This window comes from Coffea arabica, chromosome 9e (genome assembly GCF_036785885.1).
Source record: "Coffea arabica cultivar ET-39 chromosome 9e, Coffea Arabica ET-39 HiFi, whole genome shotgun sequence".
Lineage (NCBI taxonomy): Eukaryota > Viridiplantae > Streptophyta > Magnoliopsida > Gentianales > Rubiaceae > Coffea > Coffea arabica.
The window spans coordinates 35,569,925-35,589,938 of record NC_092327.1 but is presented as its reverse complement, the minus strand read 5'-3'; the positions used below and the strand labels follow the sequence as shown (position 1 = coordinate 35,589,938).

The 20,014-nt window shown below is 37.4% G+C and overlaps 2 protein-coding genes across 5 annotated transcripts; one reads left to right on the top strand and one right to left on the bottom strand.

The window, feature by feature from the left end:
• Nucleotides 1–106: 106 nt before the first annotated feature.
• On the bottom strand, nucleotides 107–5,376 carry LOC113709768 (C-type lectin receptor-like tyrosine-protein kinase At1g52310). 4 transcript variants are annotated; one of them, XM_027232624.2, is made up of 6 exons: nucleotides 5,001–5,267; nucleotides 4,799–4,884; nucleotides 4,567–4,627; nucleotides 3,629–4,027; nucleotides 2,874–3,444; nucleotides 107–915 (listed from the first exon to the last, which is right to left on the bottom strand). In XM_027232624.2, exons 2-6 carry the CDS (start codon nucleotides 4,877–4,879, stop codon nucleotides 390–392), a joined length of 1,638 nt encoding a protein of 545 aa, XP_027088425.1. In that variant the 5' UTR covers nucleotides 4,880–4,884; nucleotides 5,001–5,267; the 3' UTR covers nucleotides 107–389. The 4 variants fall into 4 exon arrangements, with proteins under 4 accessions (XP_027088425.1, XP_027088426.1, XP_027088424.1 ...); XM_027232625.2 differs by having other exon boundaries at nucleotides 297–915; nucleotides 4,799–4,888; nucleotides 5,266–5,376; XM_027232623.2 differs by having other exon boundaries at nucleotides 297–915; nucleotides 4,799–4,888; nucleotides 5,001–5,275.
• Nucleotides 5,377–16,030: 10,654 nt separating this feature from the next.
• LOC113709731 (zinc transporter 5) lies at nucleotides 16,031–19,431 on the top strand. The gene is made up of 3 exons (XM_027232581.2): nucleotides 16,031–16,690; nucleotides 17,576–17,725; nucleotides 18,989–19,431. The coding sequence occupies exons 1-3, from the start codon at nucleotides 16,118–16,120 to the stop codon at nucleotides 19,298–19,300; spliced, it is 1,035 nt and encodes a 344-aa protein (XP_027088382.1). The 5' UTR covers nucleotides 16,031–16,117; the 3' UTR covers nucleotides 19,301–19,431.
• Nucleotides 19,432–20,014: the final 583 nt, after the last annotated feature.

Here is a 20,014-nt window from a genome sequence, read left to right as displayed (position 1 = left end):
GCCTTCGTGACCAATGACCACTGTTACATTGAGGGCTGTCATACATTTTGCCAGGATACTAACATGCTAAAGCTTTTTGGTGGTGGATCATGGAACTTCTTACAAGTACGGTTAACAACATCCACTTTCTGACATAGTATTTACAAAGGAATACTACAGCGCTAATATTTTCATTGCATTGTACAAACACATGTAAAATTTCTCACCAACTAGCAAGCTATGTTAGCAGGAGTTACAACAAAAGTTCCGAGGCAAATCTGCATAGGGCTTCCAGTATGCGACCAGTAGAAGCACCCTTTTCATCTAAAATTTGCCCTCATAAATCATAGGACTACCGATTTCGAAGAATCACCAAAAAGGATATAACAAGAATGAATAAGTGATTGACCTTATTTCGAGGTGGGAGACAGGGCCACCTGTTGCAGCTGGTGGACAACATGTGACATTCTGGGACGCATTGAGGGAACATGCTGTGTGCAAGAATATACGAGATCGACTACTTTCTGAATTACTCCAGCTTCTGGAATTTGAGAAGAAGAAGATGATACGAGAGGATCCAACAACTCTAGATACCGATGAGATTGCACCAGGGGCGTGGCCCACTCAAATATACTTTGCCAGCCAACAGAATCAACGGCTTGTGCTGGTCTGCGTCCACTAACAATTTCAAGCAAAAGCACCCCAAAGCTGTAAACATCACTCTTAGTTGTAAGCTCATTTCTATAGACAAACTCAGGAGCAAGATATCCATGAGTTCCACCAGCCATAACCCTTCTTTCATGCATCACTTCCCACGGGATGAATTTTGACAGGCCAACACCCATTAAATGAGCACCAAATTCTTCATCAAGAAGAACATTACTTGCACGGATATCCCGATGCACAACTTGGGGCTTCACCTTGTCATGGAGGAACCTGTTATGATTGAGATAATGAATCATATTAAAACTAATAAGCCAAAACAAAGACTTAATGCAAATGAAAAAGATAACTTGCTTTGCAATGTGAGTGTAACATATTGTACAATCCAATTACAAAAGTAGTCATTGAGCATTAACCTACAAGATTAGAACATCCAATATTACTTCAGCGAAGCAACAATTTCATTTTCTTTCCTCATCTTTGCAAACAGAAAAGTGGCCGAAAGCTTGGAGGATTGGTTGATCTACATTCCCTTTGCTCAATAACAAGCCTCAATTCTTCATCTGAAAATACAGTTACATTTCTAACTTGACTGAAAAGGTCGATTGCCTATGTAGTAATGAAATGATAAAACATGGGGTAATTAAGTTTGGGTACTGAAAGAGAGCAGGCTACTTTTCAGGATGGAAGAATATTCTTTCGTTCTAAAATTTGGTTGGCAGAATAATGATCCATGGATCATTCATACTACTTGACCTAAAAGTCTATGCATACTAGATAATCCAAAATTATGAAGTCTATCAAGGGTTCCTAGTTTGAACAGTCAAAATTTCCTCCAATTTGAATGGTTTTGACAAGATGAAAAGAACCTTATAAATGTACTCTTTCCGCAACATTCATGCCTAAACTAGAAAGGGAAGCAACTTGTAAAGGCCTAAACTACATTTCCAAATTGGTAAAGGTGGGGAGCTAGACAGATTCTAAATATCCAATGCAGGACAATTCTTTTGTCACTGTAGAAAATCCTTGTTAGCCATCAAACAAAAGATTCATAATCTTTAGATTATCAAGAAAACACAAACTTCAGAATTGGCTTGACTAGAATGATCTAATTTAGACTAATTCTTAGCTTTCCTCTAATCAACATTGTGTCTAAACAGGGATAAACACCCAAGTGAAGAAAACTATTTTTCGAAACACATGAAGCAGCCTAACCTACAGAAGGAAAGACTTAAAGGATGTGTTACCAGTAATCCACCCAGCTGCTTTTAAGTGATTCAAACAATTCCTAAATTTCCAATGAAATCTAGGGAGTAGCGCTTTGTTTTTCAGTGGCATTTAATTGTAAAACTTGCGCAATGGGTGTTATGTTCCAGAACAAGAAGCATGAAATTTAAGAGTTTCTTCCTTCTAATTTAAGTCTCATTCCAGTGATAAATCCTTTTTAGGCAACTTTAATTGTTCTCTCTGAGGTTGTCCATAATTTGAAGGATCTCTCTCCTGGAAATTTTACTTAGACACATCATTTTACCATGATCATACAGCAATTACCTTTCTGGTAATATTTTCCAGCTAAAACTAACTCCCCTTTCCAGATTCCTGAACTAAGTATTAGTTATTAGAAAAAGAGTTCACAATTGTCTTTAAAAATAATTCACTGATAATAGAAAGTTTATGTAAATTGATATGAAATTTGGGTGAAGGACAGGAAAGTTTGAACAATTCCTACAAAAGGTCGAACCAGTTGGCACAATTCCCTATCAAGAACACGTAACAGAACATTGAAACTATTAAATGTTCCCCTTTCTGGAAAGGAAAGCATCAATTGAAGTCCTCGAGACTAGGACCAATATCAAGCAACCAACTTGAACAAAAATATCTGCTACTCACATTACATTCCCTAAGTAAGAATTTAGAATCACAAAAAACAGTACAAACAAAGTTTGAGATGTAAACATAATGTACCCAAGATAGATTCCATTGCAAAGTTAACATGAAGAAACATCAGTGAAATTCCACAATGAGGCAAGTAAAGATGATTAGTTTACAAAACACGATGATTTAAATTAGGTTAGAACCACCATAAGGAGACCCCAAGCTAGGATAAGAAATCCTCAAAGGTCAAGTACAAAGAGTTGATGATGAAACAGTAACTGAAAATCTATAATAGCAAAATTCTATTCAACTTGGCTTTTAGTGGGAAAAAATAACGTTTCAACAATTTTACTTACGCAATTCCTTGAGCAAGTGTGGTGGCAATTTTCATTCTCATGGCCCAGTCCAAACTCCTACCCCCTTTAGGAACATGGTGTAGCCATCTATCCAGAGGTCCATTCACAATAAACTCATAGACAATGTACCGATCTCCATGATCATAGCAACATCCTTTGATAGCCACCAGATTTGGGTGATGAAGTCTGGCAACCCTTCCAATTTCAGAGTAGAACTCCTTCTTTCTCTGGAAGCTAGACCTTTTCAACCTTTTAACAGCCACCCTTGATCCATCTGGTAAAAGTCCACTATATGTACCCCCTGTTTTTGCATCACCAAGAAGACGATTTCCTTCACTGAAATTCTTGGTAATTGATTTCAATTCATCACGTGTAAACACTTTCCATGATGGGGGAACTAATGCCACTTCAGCCGGATTTGACAGTCTGCGAGATTTTCTCCATTTCTTACTCCGTCGAAATATGAGAAGCCATACAACAACAGCCAAAGTAGTGCAGAGAATCAACCCACTCACCACAGCAAGGATAATAAGATATTCTGAGTGACAGTGGAAATGGTGACATTTGTCCTCTGAAATTACAAATGGATAAAAAATTTAGTGATGGATCTTCAGGAGTAAAATTTATAATTGCAATATAGTTGCTAAGATGTCAAAACAAAAAGAACAAAGTAGCAAGGAAAGCAAGTTACAGTGACACAACTGTAGATGAGGATGAGACACAACTTTTTATAGATTTCTAAAGCTATTACAAACCTGCTTCCAGCATGCATATGAAGGCATGAGTGGTATTGCAACTTTGAGCCATAAGGTACACTGTTCCGTTGGTTACCAATGCACATGAATCCACCAAATTATGACTAGAATGCAAAGGAATCCTAGGAGCAACAGTTTCATTCCAGTAAGATGCATTGTCTGACCACTTCCAAGCTCCAAGACTGGTATTAAAAAGTCTTCCACCAACCCAACATCCAGTGTTGTCCTGACTACACAACTTCTGAACAAATGATAGTTCCTGCAATGAAGTCACTGCTGCAAGATGTCCACTATAGCTTATGCAGTGGGTCTCTGCCTCATCCCATGATTGAGAGTTTTCGAAATAGTTGAAGCACTTTCTCTGACTCCAGTAGACCATCCAGCCTGAACGGCAGAATGCTGATTGCAAACAAAATGAAGAACTTAAACACAACTTACGTGAGTAATAAATATTGCAAGATTCAGTAAAAGAGGTGACAGAATTCTCGTCCACCTATGCCTAAACTGAAATTGCTCCATGATTTGCAGGCAGAAGTCAAGAAACTTCAAACGATGGCTTCAACTCTCTTATGTAGTTCACAATATCTCATCTCAAGTCACAATTGTCCCAAACACCTAAATTTATGCCAAAACTTGTAGTAACACAGATCCAAGTTCCCAAAATGCCAAACTCGACCATCAAATACCAATTCACAAATTACTAATGTCCCACATGTCCAAAAATCATTACATTTTCTTTATTAAACTCCTGAACAAGTTGAGAATTTCTTCCCTTGTTATCTTTTTCTTTTCTATCGATAACTCCCAAACCAGCCGCTCAAAAGTCAACTAAATCTGATATGGTAACCAATAGGGAAACAAAAAATCTGAAAATAACTAATGCAATTCAAAATCCAGAACACAGTATTTCAAAATTCAAGGAGTAAGGAAAACCAGACCTTCCGTTTTTTCCTGTGAAGATGATGAAACCAAAGGCACGTCAACTGAGCTATTTGAGACCTAAAAAGAATATGAAATAAACAACTCAATTAATTAACAAAACATAAATTTACATCTTCCTGAACTCCAACCAACATAAACTTATGTTATTTAATTAAATATGTTAAATATGTAAACTTTTCTTCAAGAAAAAAGAAAAAAGAAAAAAACAGAGACAGATAAATCACTCACTGAATTGGAAGCACCGAACTGAAGCAGAAAGCAGAGCAAACCATATCCGAGATGAAGCATCAACAGCTTCGTCAGTTCCATTTTATCTGGCTAATTGTCCACAAAGTCACAAAACAAAGTAAAAAAATCACCAAAAAAAAAGGATTATAAAAAAAAAATTTAACAAGAAATGAGGGGAAAGAGGGAGAGACTCATATTTTACTTTTGAAGAAATTGAAGTTAGCCGCTGGTGGTGCCGGTGGCGGTGGTGGTGGTGGTCATACCACTCACTCTTGTGTGTGTTGTGCGTGTTGAAGTCAAGGAGTGAGTGAGTGAGGAAGAAGACTAGGGTTTTAATTTATGTTTAATTTTGAATTTGTTGGCTATTTCAGTGTACATTTCTCTATCTATAAAAGGGCTCTTGCAAAATTCTTCAAAGAAGGGGCAGTTGGGGTTGGGATATTTAATGGCTTCGTCCTTCCACTGACCTTTGAGTAGTTACATTCAACTAACTTTTATGATTCTTCTGTCAGGGCATCGGGCACCAGGATGGACCTTTCAAAGGAACCGAAATGAATAGTAGTATGAAATTTCCTCCCTTCAATTTTTTGGCCGTCTAGTTATTATCCCTTCAGTCAAACCAAAAGAAACAATAAATGAATAAATTTGTATATTTTGTTTAGGAATCTTAAGATTGAAAGGAAGTTTGAAAATCCAAAATAAGAAATTAATTCATGATACCCAATCAACATTTTAAGAGATTGAGGATTTAAAAAGAAATACAGTATTGTTAAACAATGCAAGTGAAAATTGTAAGATCGTTTCACAACAAAATGTCGAATTTATCAAGCAGAAAGGTGACAATAAAAAAAAAATGAAGAGTGGCATCTTGTCTACAGTATCTAGTTTTTTAAACTTCAGTGGTTCAACGTGTTCAAAAGTTTTTGTATTTTTTTTTTTTTGGTTATTATTACTTTACCCCTTTAAACTATATCACTACTATCAGTTTACTCCCTAACGTTATCTTTTAGTCACTTTACCCCCATAAGTAATTCAACTCAACATATTAAGAAATTTTGGACAAAAATACGCTTTTATTCAATAGCATTACTACACTGTTAGTATTACTTTATTCCTTTAATTTATAGTGATATAATTGATTTAATTCCTAACATATTTTCTTGGCATTTTACTTCATCATTAATCTAACTACTATGGTCAAAAATTTTTAAATATATTTACCCTTATATATATATAATTAAAAATAAAAAAATTAGAATGATTATTCTTCTTTTTTTTCACTTTAAGAGATCAAAAAATATAAAAATAAAAGAATTTTCTCAAATTTCTTGTTTACACTTATTAATACTATGAAAAGAAAAAAAGATAGGAAAGAAGGAGACAGAAAATTAGATTTTGCAAAGAAAAAAAAGTCTAACATTATCGTATTAATTTAAGGTTGTTGGGATTAGAATTGAAATCTGGTGGTAAACAGTAAAGTGAAATAATTTTAAAATAATAAAAGTATTTAATACTATCTTATTTGTATTTTCTAGAAAAAGAATTGAGCTCTCTCTCTCTATCTCTCTCTCCCCCTCTCCCTTTCCCTTCTGATCTTTCTAATTTGCTAAGTTGGTTTAATGGTAGGATAAATTGTCTAAAAAATAACTCTATGGGGTAAATTGATGTTGAAACTATAGTTTATGGGGGTAAAATGATAATAACTTTAAGGGCTAAACTTATCTTTTTACTTTAAGTAACAAACTCCGTTAAGTTTGACCGTTAGTCTTTGGGGTAAAGTGACCAAAAGAAATTGATAGTGGCACCGAACGTTAAGGGGGTAAAGTGATAATAACCCTTATTCTTTTAGTTATTAAGTAACTTAGATGGATTTTTTAAAAAAAATTTAGTATGAATCAGTTCAAAAATCTAATTTTGACTGGTTCGACCGGTTCTTGATCAAGTTTTTCAATAAATTTTATAAATGTATTAGTGAATCGGATTAGTGTCACGATCATTTTGCGATTTGTCGAATCAATCCATTTCGATTTTCGAAACACTGACAAGAGAGCATGACAAGCTCACTTATGCAACTTTTCGTATTATAACCTTTCAATGTTTGCGGTTGGTTGAAAAGCTATAGTTTGAAAGTTGAATTAGAGTTTTTCATATCATCAACGGAATTCAAGAGAAAGGTAGGAAGTATGAACAAAAGGTAGGAACAATTATTAGTGTCAATTGGTTTCTGATACATCTTATATGCACAAGTCCAATTGAACATTATCCGAATATAACATGACAAGTGTATAATGAATTGCAATGTGTTGTAAAAGAATTACATCATTCAAGAATGATTCCACTGATGATTATTCATGCTCTTCTCCCGATTGTATATCTCGTCACGATAATGTCATAGATGCTATGAATTAGAGATTTCTAAATTATCTTTAACAAGAAAAGAATGATGGAACCAATAAGAAGGTTCCAAAGACTAAAAGCAGTTTGTTTAGAAGTAATTTTTTTTTTTTATGGATAGATTGTTATTTGTAAAAAAAAAAAAGAATAAAAATATAAAATTGATTTGGGACATTCATCGGCGGGTGATCAACGATTTGGTTAAAATTTTTTGATTTTTTTTCTATAAAACCAACATCAAATTACTATCTAAAATTTATTTTAGTAAATCAGATATCAGTAATTGAATTTTAGTCGGATAACATAATTTGGTAATGTCCAAAGTTTTGAAAGTAAGCCAAAAATATTGATTTTTCTCCCAACATTATATATAAATAAAAATAAGTTAAAGTTCGAGAATAAATTTATAGCAACATAAGTTGTCAATCATAACACTATTCATTAGTAGATTAGTGTATAAAAAATTACATTGGTGGATATATGATATATATAATATGTTATTAACATATAAATTTTGGTAACTCGCCGATAATTGAGAATTTAGGAACTGGATCTCAATATTGATTTTATAAATATGAATCCATATGTGAATGATATTAATACATTTGTAAATTATGAAACTAAAAATATGGATAAATTTACTATGATTTTCAGCAATTATGTTATATGAACAACAATTTTAATTCTTGTCATTATGTATGAGATATTAAATTCATTTCTTTATCATCATTCTTTTTCACAACAATTATACAAATCATGATATACACTGTTGCAATTTTGTATGCAACTTGTAAGCTATGACACTATTCTCAAACAAATTATAAAGTTTTTTTTTTCCAAAAAATTGAAGTATTATTCATGAAGTTCAATACTCAAAAGATTTATTACATAGTTTATATGGTTAGATGAGAGGTAGGAATATTTTTTTGAAGTACTTTTAAAATATGAAAGTTTTTATAAATTGTACACAGAAAAGTATATTATATTATATGGGTATAATATGAGTTTTGACTGACTAGGTCTCGCCTGTGAGAGGTCCAAAAGTTCATGCTTGCTTATAAATTATAGTACTTTGAAGATATGGTTACCATACTCTAGCTAGATGATGGCCACGCCAAGCCTTTAAGGCTTTGGTGGGGTGGGAGGCAAGGGTTCGAACCTTGCCTCTGTCAGGACCAAGGAAACTAAGTGCAGGTCGTTTGGTGTAGGATGTTATGCGTTTTAGTAGAGAACCATAAGACGACACCGTTGCATTAAAATAAGGGCGGTGATTGCAATTTTAATACATTGAACACGTTAATGGGCTAATTGCATAAATAGCCCCTGTAACAGATTTACGATCAGACATTGGTTATTCAACAAGATTCATTTCTTTCTCTCTCTTTTCTGTTATCTTTCCCTCTTTCTTGCTGTTCTCAATTTTCCCTCTTCCCTTCCTCTAATTCTTCTCCAATCTTCCCCAAATTAGCTTACAAGCCTGACATTTGGTATCAGAGCGGTCGATCTTTGACCGCGAAGATCCAGAATGGCAGAGAGCACGAGATTTAGGACTTTGGAAGATCAGCTCAAGAAGCAGGAGCATCGACTTCAGGAATTGATGGAATCCATGGTGGCGGTGCGGAGTGCCGGCGCTGAGGAGTGGCGGCAGAAATTCCAGTCAGAAGTAGAGCAAAACAATGCGAAATTGGAAGCAATAGCGGGGAGCATGGATCAGAAGTTCAACAAGATGGAACAAAGGTTCAGCTCAGTGTTGAAGTTACTGATGAAGGAGAAAGGTTTGACCGACATGGATGGGAGCGTAGCTGAGCCAATCTTACCCACACCACCTGCTCATTTGCGATTGACAACTTCCACCGAAGGACCGGGGATTTCGCAGGAATACAGAGGTAGGCAATTTACCCCTAATGTACCTCGCTTGGAATTACCAATGTTCAATTCTGGAAATCCTAGGGAGTGGGTGCGAAAATGTCAAAAGTACTTTCTGAATTATCAGATCGCCGAGAATCATAAGGTAGATGTAGCAGAGATGTTTTTGGAGGGAAAGGCTGACAACTGGTTTCAGGGAGTGAAATTAGTGAAGCCTGGGATACTATGGGGAGAGTTCAGTGAACTATTATGTGAGAGGTTTTCAGGAGGTAGTTCACGTGACATTGTCGAAGAGTTCAACAAGTTGCAACAGAGAGGTTCAGTGGAGGAATATGAAGAAAAGTTTGAGGAGCTGAAGACACTAATGTTGATGAAGAACCCCAGGCTAGATGAACTCTACTTTGTTTCTAGCTTCATTAGTGGTCTCAAAGAGGATATCAAACCTATGGTAAAGATGTTTAAGCCTCAGACTCTGATGAAGGCATTTGAGGTTGCTGAACTGCAGGAATCCTCCATAGAAATTCAGTCCAAGCAAAATAAAACTGCAGGAAGAGTTGCGGTGGAATCTAGATTTGGAATGTATAAGAATGCGGCGAACAACCAGCCTCGTCAAAACTCCTACAAGTTGCCTGCTGTTATTCCTAGTCCTCAGAAGACAGATTCTGTACACAGAGAGTTCAACAAACTCTCTGCTGAGGAATTGCAGTTTAGGCGTAAGAACAGCTTGTGTTATAGGTGTGGGGAAAAATTCGGAATAGGACATCAGTGTAAGAAGGGCAATCTAAACTACCTAGGCACGGATGAAGAGGAGGACAATGAGTTTGAAGATGCGGAAGGGGAACAAGATGAACTCACAGGACGGACGGGCGAGTTGGCAGAAGTATCCCTCAATGCTCTCTCCGGGGCTATAAAGAGGAAGTCTATCATGTTGATGGGCAGTCTGGGAGGGCTTCCAGTTAAAATTTTAGTGGACACAGGAAGCTCTGATAGCTTCATCAACCACAGGGTAGTCAATTTGTTGCAACTGCCATATCAAACGGTTGATCCCTTTATTGTGACCTTGGCTGATGGCACTGACATAACTAGTGGAGCTATGAGTCCCAAGGTCACTTGGTTGATCCAGGAATACAGATTCCAATTTGACTTGAAGATCATGGAATTAGGAGGGTGGGACATTATTTTGGGAGTCGATTGGATGTGCCAGTTCAGCCCCATCACATTTGACTTTCACTCCCTCAGCATTGCTCTTAGTGCAGAGGGAAGTTTGCTGCATCTACAAGGTTTTATCAATCAGCCTGCAATGGGACTAGTGAGGGGCAAGGACCTCAGATCCTTCATACAGGAGAAACAGAGGTGCTGTGCAGCCTGGCGAACAGACGTAACGAAGGAGCCGGAGGAACCACTGCCTGAGCTTATAGAAGGGGTTTTACATCAGCACTGCCTGGCGAATTATTACCCATAGCACCAGTCATTTTGCTTCCCCTGTGTTGCTAGTAAAAAAAAAAGATAATACTTGAAAACTGTGCATAGATTACAGAAGGTTGAACGAGTTGACGATAAAGGACAAGTTTCCTATTCCTAACATAGACGAGCTATTAGATGAGTTACATGGCACGAAATATATGTCCAAGTTGGATCTCAGAGCTGGTTATCATCAGTTGAGGGTAAAGGCAGCTGACACTCTCAAAACGGCTTTCCAAACACATCATGGACATTTATCATGGACATTTTGAATTCTTGGTCATGCCTTTCGGATTGACAAATGCGCCGGCCACATTTCAGGCATTGATGAACAGAATTTTCCAGCCATACCTAAGAAAGTTCGTCTTGGTCTTCTTTGATGATATTTTAATATATAGTCCTTCTCTGGAATCCCATGCACAACACTTGCAGACGGTGCTCAGTGTGTTAGCAGAAAACCAATTGTACTGTAAGAGGTCAAAGTGTTCATTTGCTCAGACTTCGATTGAGTATTTGGGGCATGTAATCTCTACCTCTGGGGTAAGCATGGACTTGGCTAAGATTGAGTGTATTCAGTCCTGGCCCCCTCCGAAATCAGTCAAAGAGTTGAGAGGTTTTCTTGGACTAACTGGTTATTATAGGAGGTTTATCAGGGGGTATGGAATGATCAGTAAACCACTGACCTTGTTGTTAAAAAAAGAGGGCTTTGCATGGAACCATAATGCTCAGCTGGCATTTGAAGACTTAAAAAGGGCTATGACCACAGCCCCAGTGCTGAGCATGCCAAATTTCGACCTCCCTTTTGTGATCGAAACTGATGCTTGTGGGGTTGGCATGGGAGCAGTCTTGATGCAGCAGGGCCACCCTATAGCTTTTCTTAGCAAGGCCCTATCCACTCAAAATTTGGGATTGTCAGTATACGAGAAGGAGTTGCTTGCCTTGGTGTTGGCTGTCAACAAGTGGAGGCACTATCTGGTTGGCCACCATTTCATCATCCGGACAGATCACCAAGCTCTCAAGCATCTGTTAGAGCAAAAACTCACTCAACCACTGCAACACAAGTGGCTCACCAAGCTGCTTGGTTTAGACTACGAGATACAATATAAGCGAGGCATAGAAAATGGTGTGGCTGATGCTCTCTCTAGGCGGAGGATGGAAGGCATCACGGATGACCAAGGAGCAACTGAGATGAGGACCTCCCAGATGTGTGCCTTATCCTCTGCTCAACCCCGGTAGGTACAAGAGCTATTAGAGAGCTATATGGGGGACGCACAGGCTCAACAGAAGCTGTCTGAGCTAGTGTTGGATCCCAATGCAGATCCAGACTATCAAGTTGAAAATGGAGTCCTCAAGTTCAAAGGAAAATTGTATGTGGGCATAGCTAATGGGGTCCGAACCCACCTGATCAAGGCCTTGCACGATTCAGCTATTGGAGGGCAGAGGGGCAGAGGGGTTGTCTTAAAAGGGTGCAATCCTTGTTTTATTGGCCAGGGATGAAGGACGAAATTATCCAGTATGTGCGATCCTGTGATGTTTGCCAGAGGAACAAGCATGAGAATGTTGCCTACCCTGGCTTGTTGCAACCTATTCCAGTGCCTCAGCAAGCTTGGTCACACCTCACCATGGATTTTATTGAACAATTACCACCCTCTCATGGCTTTGACACTATTTTGGTAGTGGTGGATCGTTTCACTAAGTTTAGTCACTTCATCAAGCTCTCCCATCCGTACTCTGCCCAACAAATAGCTCAGCTTTTCTTGGACAACATTTACAAGCTGCATGGGCTGCCAGACACAATCATCACTGACCGGGATCGAGTTTTTCTTAGCAATTACTGGCAAGAGTTGTTCAGCTTGGTTGGGGTCAATCTACACTACAGTTCCTCTTATCATCCGCAGTCAGATGGTCAGAGTGAAAGAGTCAACCAGTGTTTGGAAAATTACCTCAGGTGTATGTGCAGTGAGCACCCTTCCCAATGGAGTAGTTGGCTTGCTACAGCTGAGTTATGGTACAACACTAATTTCCACACCAGCTTACAACTCACTCCGTTTGAAGCGTTGTACGGGTACCAGCCAAACCACATTCCTCTGGGGCCTTTCCATGATAGTATTATACCTGCTGCGAGCAATATGGTTCAGTCAAGGCTACAGATCATATCTCTTATAAAGGAGAATCTGGCTAAGGCTCAGAGTCGTATGAAGTTATTCGCTGACAAGCATAGGTCTGAGAGGAGCTTTCAAGAGGGAGACTGGGTGTTCCTCAAGCTTCAGCCTTACAGACAGCAATCCGTAGCTATACGTAGGAGTGTGAAGCTGGTTGCCAAATACTTTGGACCCTTCCAAGTCATTGCAAAAGTGGGCGAGGTAGCTTACAAACTTAAACTGCCCGAGGGGGCTCGCATTCACTCAGTGTTTCATGTCTCACTGCTTAAAAAGAGGGTGGGAGTGACACAGGCCGTGGAATCCACTCTACCTGAACTGGACGCAGCAGATCAGTGCTTATTGAGGCCAGAGAAGGTGTTACAGAGGCGGGTCATCATGAGGGCTGCTCAGGCCATCATCCAGTACCTGGTGAAGTGGAATAACCTGCCAGAATCCGAAGCTTCATGGGAAGACAGACATTTCATAGATAGGCAATTTCCAGATTTCAAAGCTTGAGGACAAGCTTTTTGTTAAGAGGAAGGGACTGTCAGGACCAAGGAAACTAAGTGCAGGTCGTTTGGTGTAGGATGTTGTGCGTTTTAGTAGAGAACCATAAGACGACACCGTTGCATTAAAATAAGGGCGGTGATTGCAATTTTAATACATTGAACACGTTAATGGGCTAATTGCATAAATAGCCCCTGTAACAGATTTACGATCAGACATTGGTTATTCAACAAGATTCATTTCTTTCTCTCTCTTTTCTGTTATCTTTCCCTCTTTCTTGCTGTTCTCAATTTTCCCTCTTCCCTTCCTCTAATTCTTCTCCAATCTTCCCCAAATTAGCTTACAAGCCTGACAGCCTCCCACCAATTTGCCACAATTGTGGTTCGCCCCTCATGGGCAGCTCGGTTGGTTTCAGCAAGCCTCCTTAGGAGCTGATGTCCAGTGCCCGCAAGGGTTCGAGTCTCGTGGTTAACGTGTTCGGGGGAATGGGACCTCTCCTCCCCGGACACCCACTCCGTCAGCCAAAAAAAAAAAAAAAAAGAAGTCGTGGAAGATATTTTTAAACAATGTTTTGATAGCTAAATTTTTGCGGATAATATTTTATTTACATTATAAACACATTTTTCAATTCACCATTTTAGCTCACATGTATCACATCACATCACAAAAAGTATTATAATAATTATTTCAAATAATACTCTATCCAAATAAGGATGGCAACAGGGCGGGGTTGGGGCGGGTCCTACAAATTCCCCCTGCCCCCGCCCTGTCCCCCGCTCCCCTCGCCCTGTCCTCGCCCCGCCCCATTTCCACCCACGGGGCTAATAAAAATTTGTTATATAATTAAATTTTAGCAAATAATCAAGTACTAAAATATCAACATATCACCAAATTATTATTCATTGTAATTTCACAATTAAAACTTATAAAAACAATCAAACAAAAGTTATTTGAATACAATCCAACATGATGAAATAAATACAACTGAAGTAGTCAAACTTTTTTTACCTTTGACACAAATACAATCACTAATTCATTATTGTGCTTGTGCTTTTTTTTGAGAAAAAAAGTTATTGTATTAAGTGTAATTAGGGATTTAGTATAAATGTATTAGTAAATTTAGTATAATCACTTAATAATTTGTATTAGTACACATATATAATTATTAGTATAATTGATAATATCAATTATATTACACATATTAATATACATTATATAATACATATAACTAATAATATCATTATCATAAATTTGTAACTAATTAAATTATATATTATATATATAAATATATACATATATATTATATATTTATTTTTTTAAAGCGGGTGGCTGGACGAGGGATGGGGCGGGGTTACACTCCCCCGCCCCCGCCCCAACACCCGCCCCATTATTCCCCGCTGCCCTCATTGCCATCCTTATATCCAAACACTCTAATTAATGTAATCTTCGAAAATTTTTCAGTCTTTTTGAGATGAAACTAAACAAACCATCAGTTCCGACAAAAGAGCCTGCAGGAGGATCAATTTATTACGGTCACACAAAAAGAGAAGAGGTTCCTTTTTTTGTTATCCGTGCTGAGAATTATGTCTTCTATGTTATCTGCTAACTTGCAAGTTGTTGCTGACTTTTTATTTCAAGAAAAAAAAAAGATAAATACCAATTTGCCATGTCCTTATCATTTGTGAATTGCATGTGCTTTCATATTCTATCTTGAGAAACTATTTAATTTGTTTTCATCTATTTCTGAAGTTCAACAGAACAAAGTTTCTTGATACCAAAGAAAGGAAAAAGCAAAAAGAAACCAATTCTAAGCGTGTGAAGGATCAATTAGGAGTGGTCTAAATGCATTTCATAACATTTTATTTTTCATCTTTAGATTTTTTTTTTGGGGCTTATAGGGTTTGTGAATGAATATCGCAAGGAGGCTACTACATTTGTAATGATTGACACTCTTACAAGGTATTTTTCAAGGGAAAGGAGCAGAAACAATCCTCGTAAAATCATTCCTGAACGACAGTAGAATCATTCATGAACAGCATAAGAGTATTTCAACAGATTGTAACTCACTATTAACTACTTATATATTCTTTGAATAGAGATGTTATATTTAACTAGTATTATGTGGATTCGTACAAGTTAATTAGTCAAAGTTACATGTTGTTATCTCGTCCCTATAACTTGAATTTTACCTTGTCGGCTAAATTTTAACCATGAACTTTTTGGAACGATTGTCACTGATAACCCTCCGCACCCTTAATCTTTTTTCAGTGACATCAAGAAAGTTGCACGCCTAGAGCAGAGTTAAACATGCCACAGCAATACTCCACAAGAAATTGAGATCTAGCTATTAAAGTCAACTCCAAATTGGTAAGCCATAATCTTCTGTTAAACATATTTCACTACATTCTTTTTTTTTCTTTTGTTGTGATAAATACGCAATGAAATTTCTGAGGACACCATCATAGGTAGAACTTCAACGGTTAAAGAGCGTAGGGGAAGAATACTCTTATGTATGAAACAATGACAAGAAAGGAAAAGAAAAGAAAAGAAAAGAAAAGGAAGGAGCTTAGACGTTAGAACCACAGGTTCTGCATTAGCCAATTGACAGCATTTCTGTACTTTCTTGAATTTTTCTTTCTCTCAATGATATGCTCCCCCACTCTGAATCTACAGTTCCATGGTCCACGCAGCTGGTTGTCTGCCAAAAAGTGAAATGGTCCACGCAAGTCATTCTGAAAATATTATACATGGTGCATTAGCTCTTGTACGCATCTACACAGAGCATACCATACTTTCAATATAAATAAACGAAACAATGCTTTAAAGAAGGAAATCATAGTTTACTCAACTGTCTCATTCAGTCTTCCAATTTCTCACCACGTATATTCTACGCCCTTTATAATCATCATCTGTCTTGTGAAACAAAAAAAAATTACTGCAATAGACTAGAATGTTTCCATACAATATCGTGATGTTGGTCCATCTTTCCATGTTGTTTCTACCAAAACTTGTCTTTGCAAAGTGCACTTGTGAATCCCAGATTCAAGGTCATCGAATCGAACATGAAGCACTTGAATTCAAACTTATTGGGATAGGTTCAATCTTATTGGCAAGTGCAATTGGAGTTTGCATTCCTTTATTGCTTAAAAATGTGAGAGCTTTACAACCTGAAACGGGCCTTCATTTCTTGATAAAGGCTTTTGCTGCTGGTGTTATCTTAGCAACTGGCTTCATCCACATTCTTCCTGATGCTTTTGCAAGTTTGACTAGTCCATGCCTTCCTGAAAATCCATGGGGAGGTTTTCCCTTCGCGGGTTTTATAGCTATGATGGCTGCTATTGTAACCCTGATGATGGAAGCTCTAGCCACCGGATACCATAGAAGAGCAGAGATGCTGAAACCTCAGCCTCTGGATGGCGACGAGGAAGCTAACCCAACAGATGCTGGCCATGTTCATGGTCCTGCTATTTTGTTGGAAAGATCAAATTCGTCAAGTCTTATTCGGAATCGAATCGTATCACAGGTAATATCCAACGTTTCTTTTACTTCAAAAGTTCAAGTGACAATGGAAAATACTTATACAAGATGGACTAGAAAATGACCAAAAAATTTTTTTTTTTATCTGAAACACCTAAGAGTGGAGAATCATCCTAAGATCTATGCAGGTGAACCTTTTGTTGAGGTAAAAATGCTAAACAGTCCTTAAACAATCTATGAAATCTTGACATATTGTTGGGAAGTTTAATTTCTAAGTCTTTTTTTTTTAATAAAAAATTTTCCTTTGTACAATTTAGTTAGAATACTTAAATGTTTAAAATTGTATATTTTGAGGATAATTTTGGGCTTTTATGAATACTTCTCGCACTAATTCAGATGGAAAATTATTGAAAGTGGTAATTATTCATCTATATCCGTACGCAAAAAAAAATGTACTAGTTCTGCCATAATTTCTCATTAATTGTTCGTAACCTATTCTGAAAATAATTGGTCCTCAATCAATGTTAGTCTTCGTAAAGGGTACCCACGTCATTCAGGTTTCAATGACACATGTTCGTTGAGCTCTGCCAAAAATGTAAATACCTCTTTAGAAAGAAAACTAGAAGTATGAGCAAGTTAGTTATACAATCAAAGGTAAACTGCAGCACTATTTATACTAATCACATAATTAGCAAATTTTAATGCCAGAAGAAAAGACTCGTCTTACTTGCTTTGAGGTGTAGTTGGTTGTAGTTGATCACCATTAGCGGATCTTGGCCATCTAATATTTTTTTTGATGCTTCAAAATGCAAGGGACTAATTTAGTAGAGAATGGTCTTAATTTCGTCTTTAGTATGCAATCCTACTAACTTAAATTATCCCTTGCGGTGTACTAAAACTTGTTTAATTTGTACTAATTAACTTGTTACAGGTTTTGGAATTAGGCATTGTATTTCATTCGATGGTAATTGGAGTATCGATGGGTGCAACTCAAAACCCAAAAATTATCAAATCCTTGATAGCAGCTTTGAGTTTCCATCAGTTTTTTGAGGGCATCGGACTTGGAGGATGCATTTCTCAGGTACGCTTTGTCAAGCTTTTCTTTCATCTGTATATTTACTTGAATGAGTTGCATTCATTCACCATACCAAAATGTCTGTGCAAAACGGTAGCAACAAATCCAAAAGTCATTTTGCGCAAGAATGGATGATTGAATCCTTGAGCTCTCACCCCAGTAGATCTACTCGCAATATTAATTTCAAGTACAGCTCAAGATTTATAACTTTTGAGCACAGCAAATGGGAGCCCTTTTGCATTGCCAGTTCCATCAACATTTCTGAGCAACTACTTCAATTCAAATTCAACACTTAGTTAAGCCTTCTCTCATAAGGTTATTATTGGAATTGACCTAGTAATTAGGCGAGAACTTTTAGAGTTCTCCTCTTTATCAAGTTCATGACTCAAATTCTGATTTGGCAGTTGGGGTAGAAAGGTAACAAAAGAAAAAATCAAACAGCAAAGAGAAAGAAAAAAAAAAAAAAGCAAGTGTAGTTTCAGGAGATTGGAGAAGAAAAAAGTAGGTACAATCAGCGAAGTTGGCACAATTCTGGATGAACATCCCCTTAGGTATTTGCTTCGTACGCTAATTGGCACTTGCGAAGTGGAGTTACACAATTCTGGATGAACATCGCCTTGGATATTTTGCTTTGTACGCTAATTGGCACTTGCGAAGTGCGAAGTGGATTCATCATCATGTCTGGAGAGTATAGGTCCAGATAACCTTCACTTTATTTTTTATTTGGTAAAGATATATGTATGACCTCAATTACTTATTTTATCGCAATGTGATGGACCTCAATCATATATGTGGACTTATTGAAGACGTCAAGATATTTTGTTTTTAATTTGTTAAAAGAATCGTCATACTTCACTTACCTTTTAATAGCTCGAGTCCGTGACGATATATCTAGTTACAAGTGAACGTCTTACCAAATAGGCCATGCTTTGTTATCTTTTTTATCAAGATACATTTGTTATTATAGTGGAATTATTGATTGTATTATTAGAGATTCTGTCGAGACATATCAAGCAGGCAAAAGGGCTTTGTTGAAATATTTGTACACATTTCGTTTTGATCAACTTAACAGTAATATTTTTTTTTTCCCACAAACTTTGCTGCCGCTGGTGCCTAAAATAAATGGAGAACATCCTTGAACAGAATTTCTTGCTCTGAAATGTTACGCCATTTGGTTAAGCCAATTCCTTAGTAACTTTTCTATCTATACCTGCTCATTCCTTTGGCATCGATGCAAATATATACTTGCCCTTTTCCTGATTTTCACAGGCAAAATTCAAGGCTAGAACAATCACTACAATGGTGCTGTTTTTCTCCCTGACAACCCCCGCTGGTATAGCCATTGGGATCCTGATATCAAAACGGTACAATGAGTACAGCCCAACAGCATTGGTTGTTCAAGGGGTTCTGGATTCAGCATCATCTGGGATTCTGATTTACATGGCACTAGTTGATCTTCTTGCAGCCGATTTCATGAATCCAAAGCTCCAAACCGATTTCAGAGTCCAATTCGGAGCCAATTTTTCACTTCTATTGGGAGCTTGTTGCATGTCACTGATGGCCAAGTGGGGTGACTCATGATTTCTTCATTTCCATCATGTTTTCTTTCTTATTGGCAATATATGTAGCTAAAGTATTCAACAGGATTCTTCTATGATATGCCCTAAGAACACAGAATAATAGAATATGAGCAATGGGCCGGTTATCTTTAAGAGCTGCACGTGTAATTTTTTATCTGCAAAAAAAGTTCCATGCAAAAAGCTACTAGCAAATTAGAAAGTGGAGGTAGGTCTGCCCCTCTTTTTGATGTGCCTATCGTAGGAAAAAGTCAAGTATCAATACTACTTTTTTTCTCACAATTGCTTTGGCCATTTCGAAAAGAAAGGCTTCTAGTTCTGCTAGGAACATTCAAATTGCCTGATAAATTTGAAGATTCCTCCTTCCAATCTTCGTGGTGTTCTCTAGTGCAACGTTTGGACAGGAGAATTCGGAAACAGTAGTGGAGTTCTTTGTGAAATCTGGAAGGTTTTCGAGTTTTCTCAAGCTTCTTCCTTTACCACTGCTTTCTCCAACCATGGCAAAGTCGGGAAAGATTCCTCGGATTTCAAATTCTTTCGAGTTTCAACTCTCTAACAATTACAAAATCAATTAACATGTGATGTGAGTGGTATGTGTCGGACCATGCAAAAATCATACCAGAATCCCCCACTAGTATTGGTATATATAAGACCATATCTAGATCGGACCTACCACCCATTCAAGAAACACTAGACAAAACTTGCTCCACAATAAGTC

What these genes read in the sequence shown, in the direction of transcription:
- LOC113709768 (XM_027232625.2), bottom strand. Translation starts at nt 4,879, where the DNA reads ATGGAACTGACGAAGCTGTTGATGCTTCATCTCGGATATGGTTTGCTC. An exon ending in AGTTCGGTGCTTCCAATTCA is followed by an intron (nt 4,628 to 4,798) that starts GTGAGTGATTTA and finishes TATTCTTTTTAG; the next exon opens with GTCTCAAATAGCTCAGTTGA. An exon ending in ACACTTGCTCAAGGAATTGC is followed by an intron (nt 916 to 2,873) that starts GTAAGTAAAATT and finishes CAATCATAACAG; the next exon opens with GTTCCTCCATGACAAGGTGA.
- LOC113709731 (XM_027232581.2), top strand. Translation starts at nt 16,118, where the DNA reads ATGTTTCCATACAATATCGTGATGTTGGTCCATCTTTCCATGTTGTTT. An exon ending in GGAATCGAATCGTATCACAG is followed by an intron (nt 16,691 to 17,575) that starts GTAATATCCAAC and finishes AACTTGTTACAG; the next exon opens with GTTTTGGAATTAGGCATTGT. An exon ending in TTGGAGGATGCATTTCTCAG is followed by an intron (nt 17,726 to 18,988) that starts GTACGCTTTGTC and finishes TGATTTTCACAG; the next exon opens with GCAAAATTCAAGGCTAGAAC.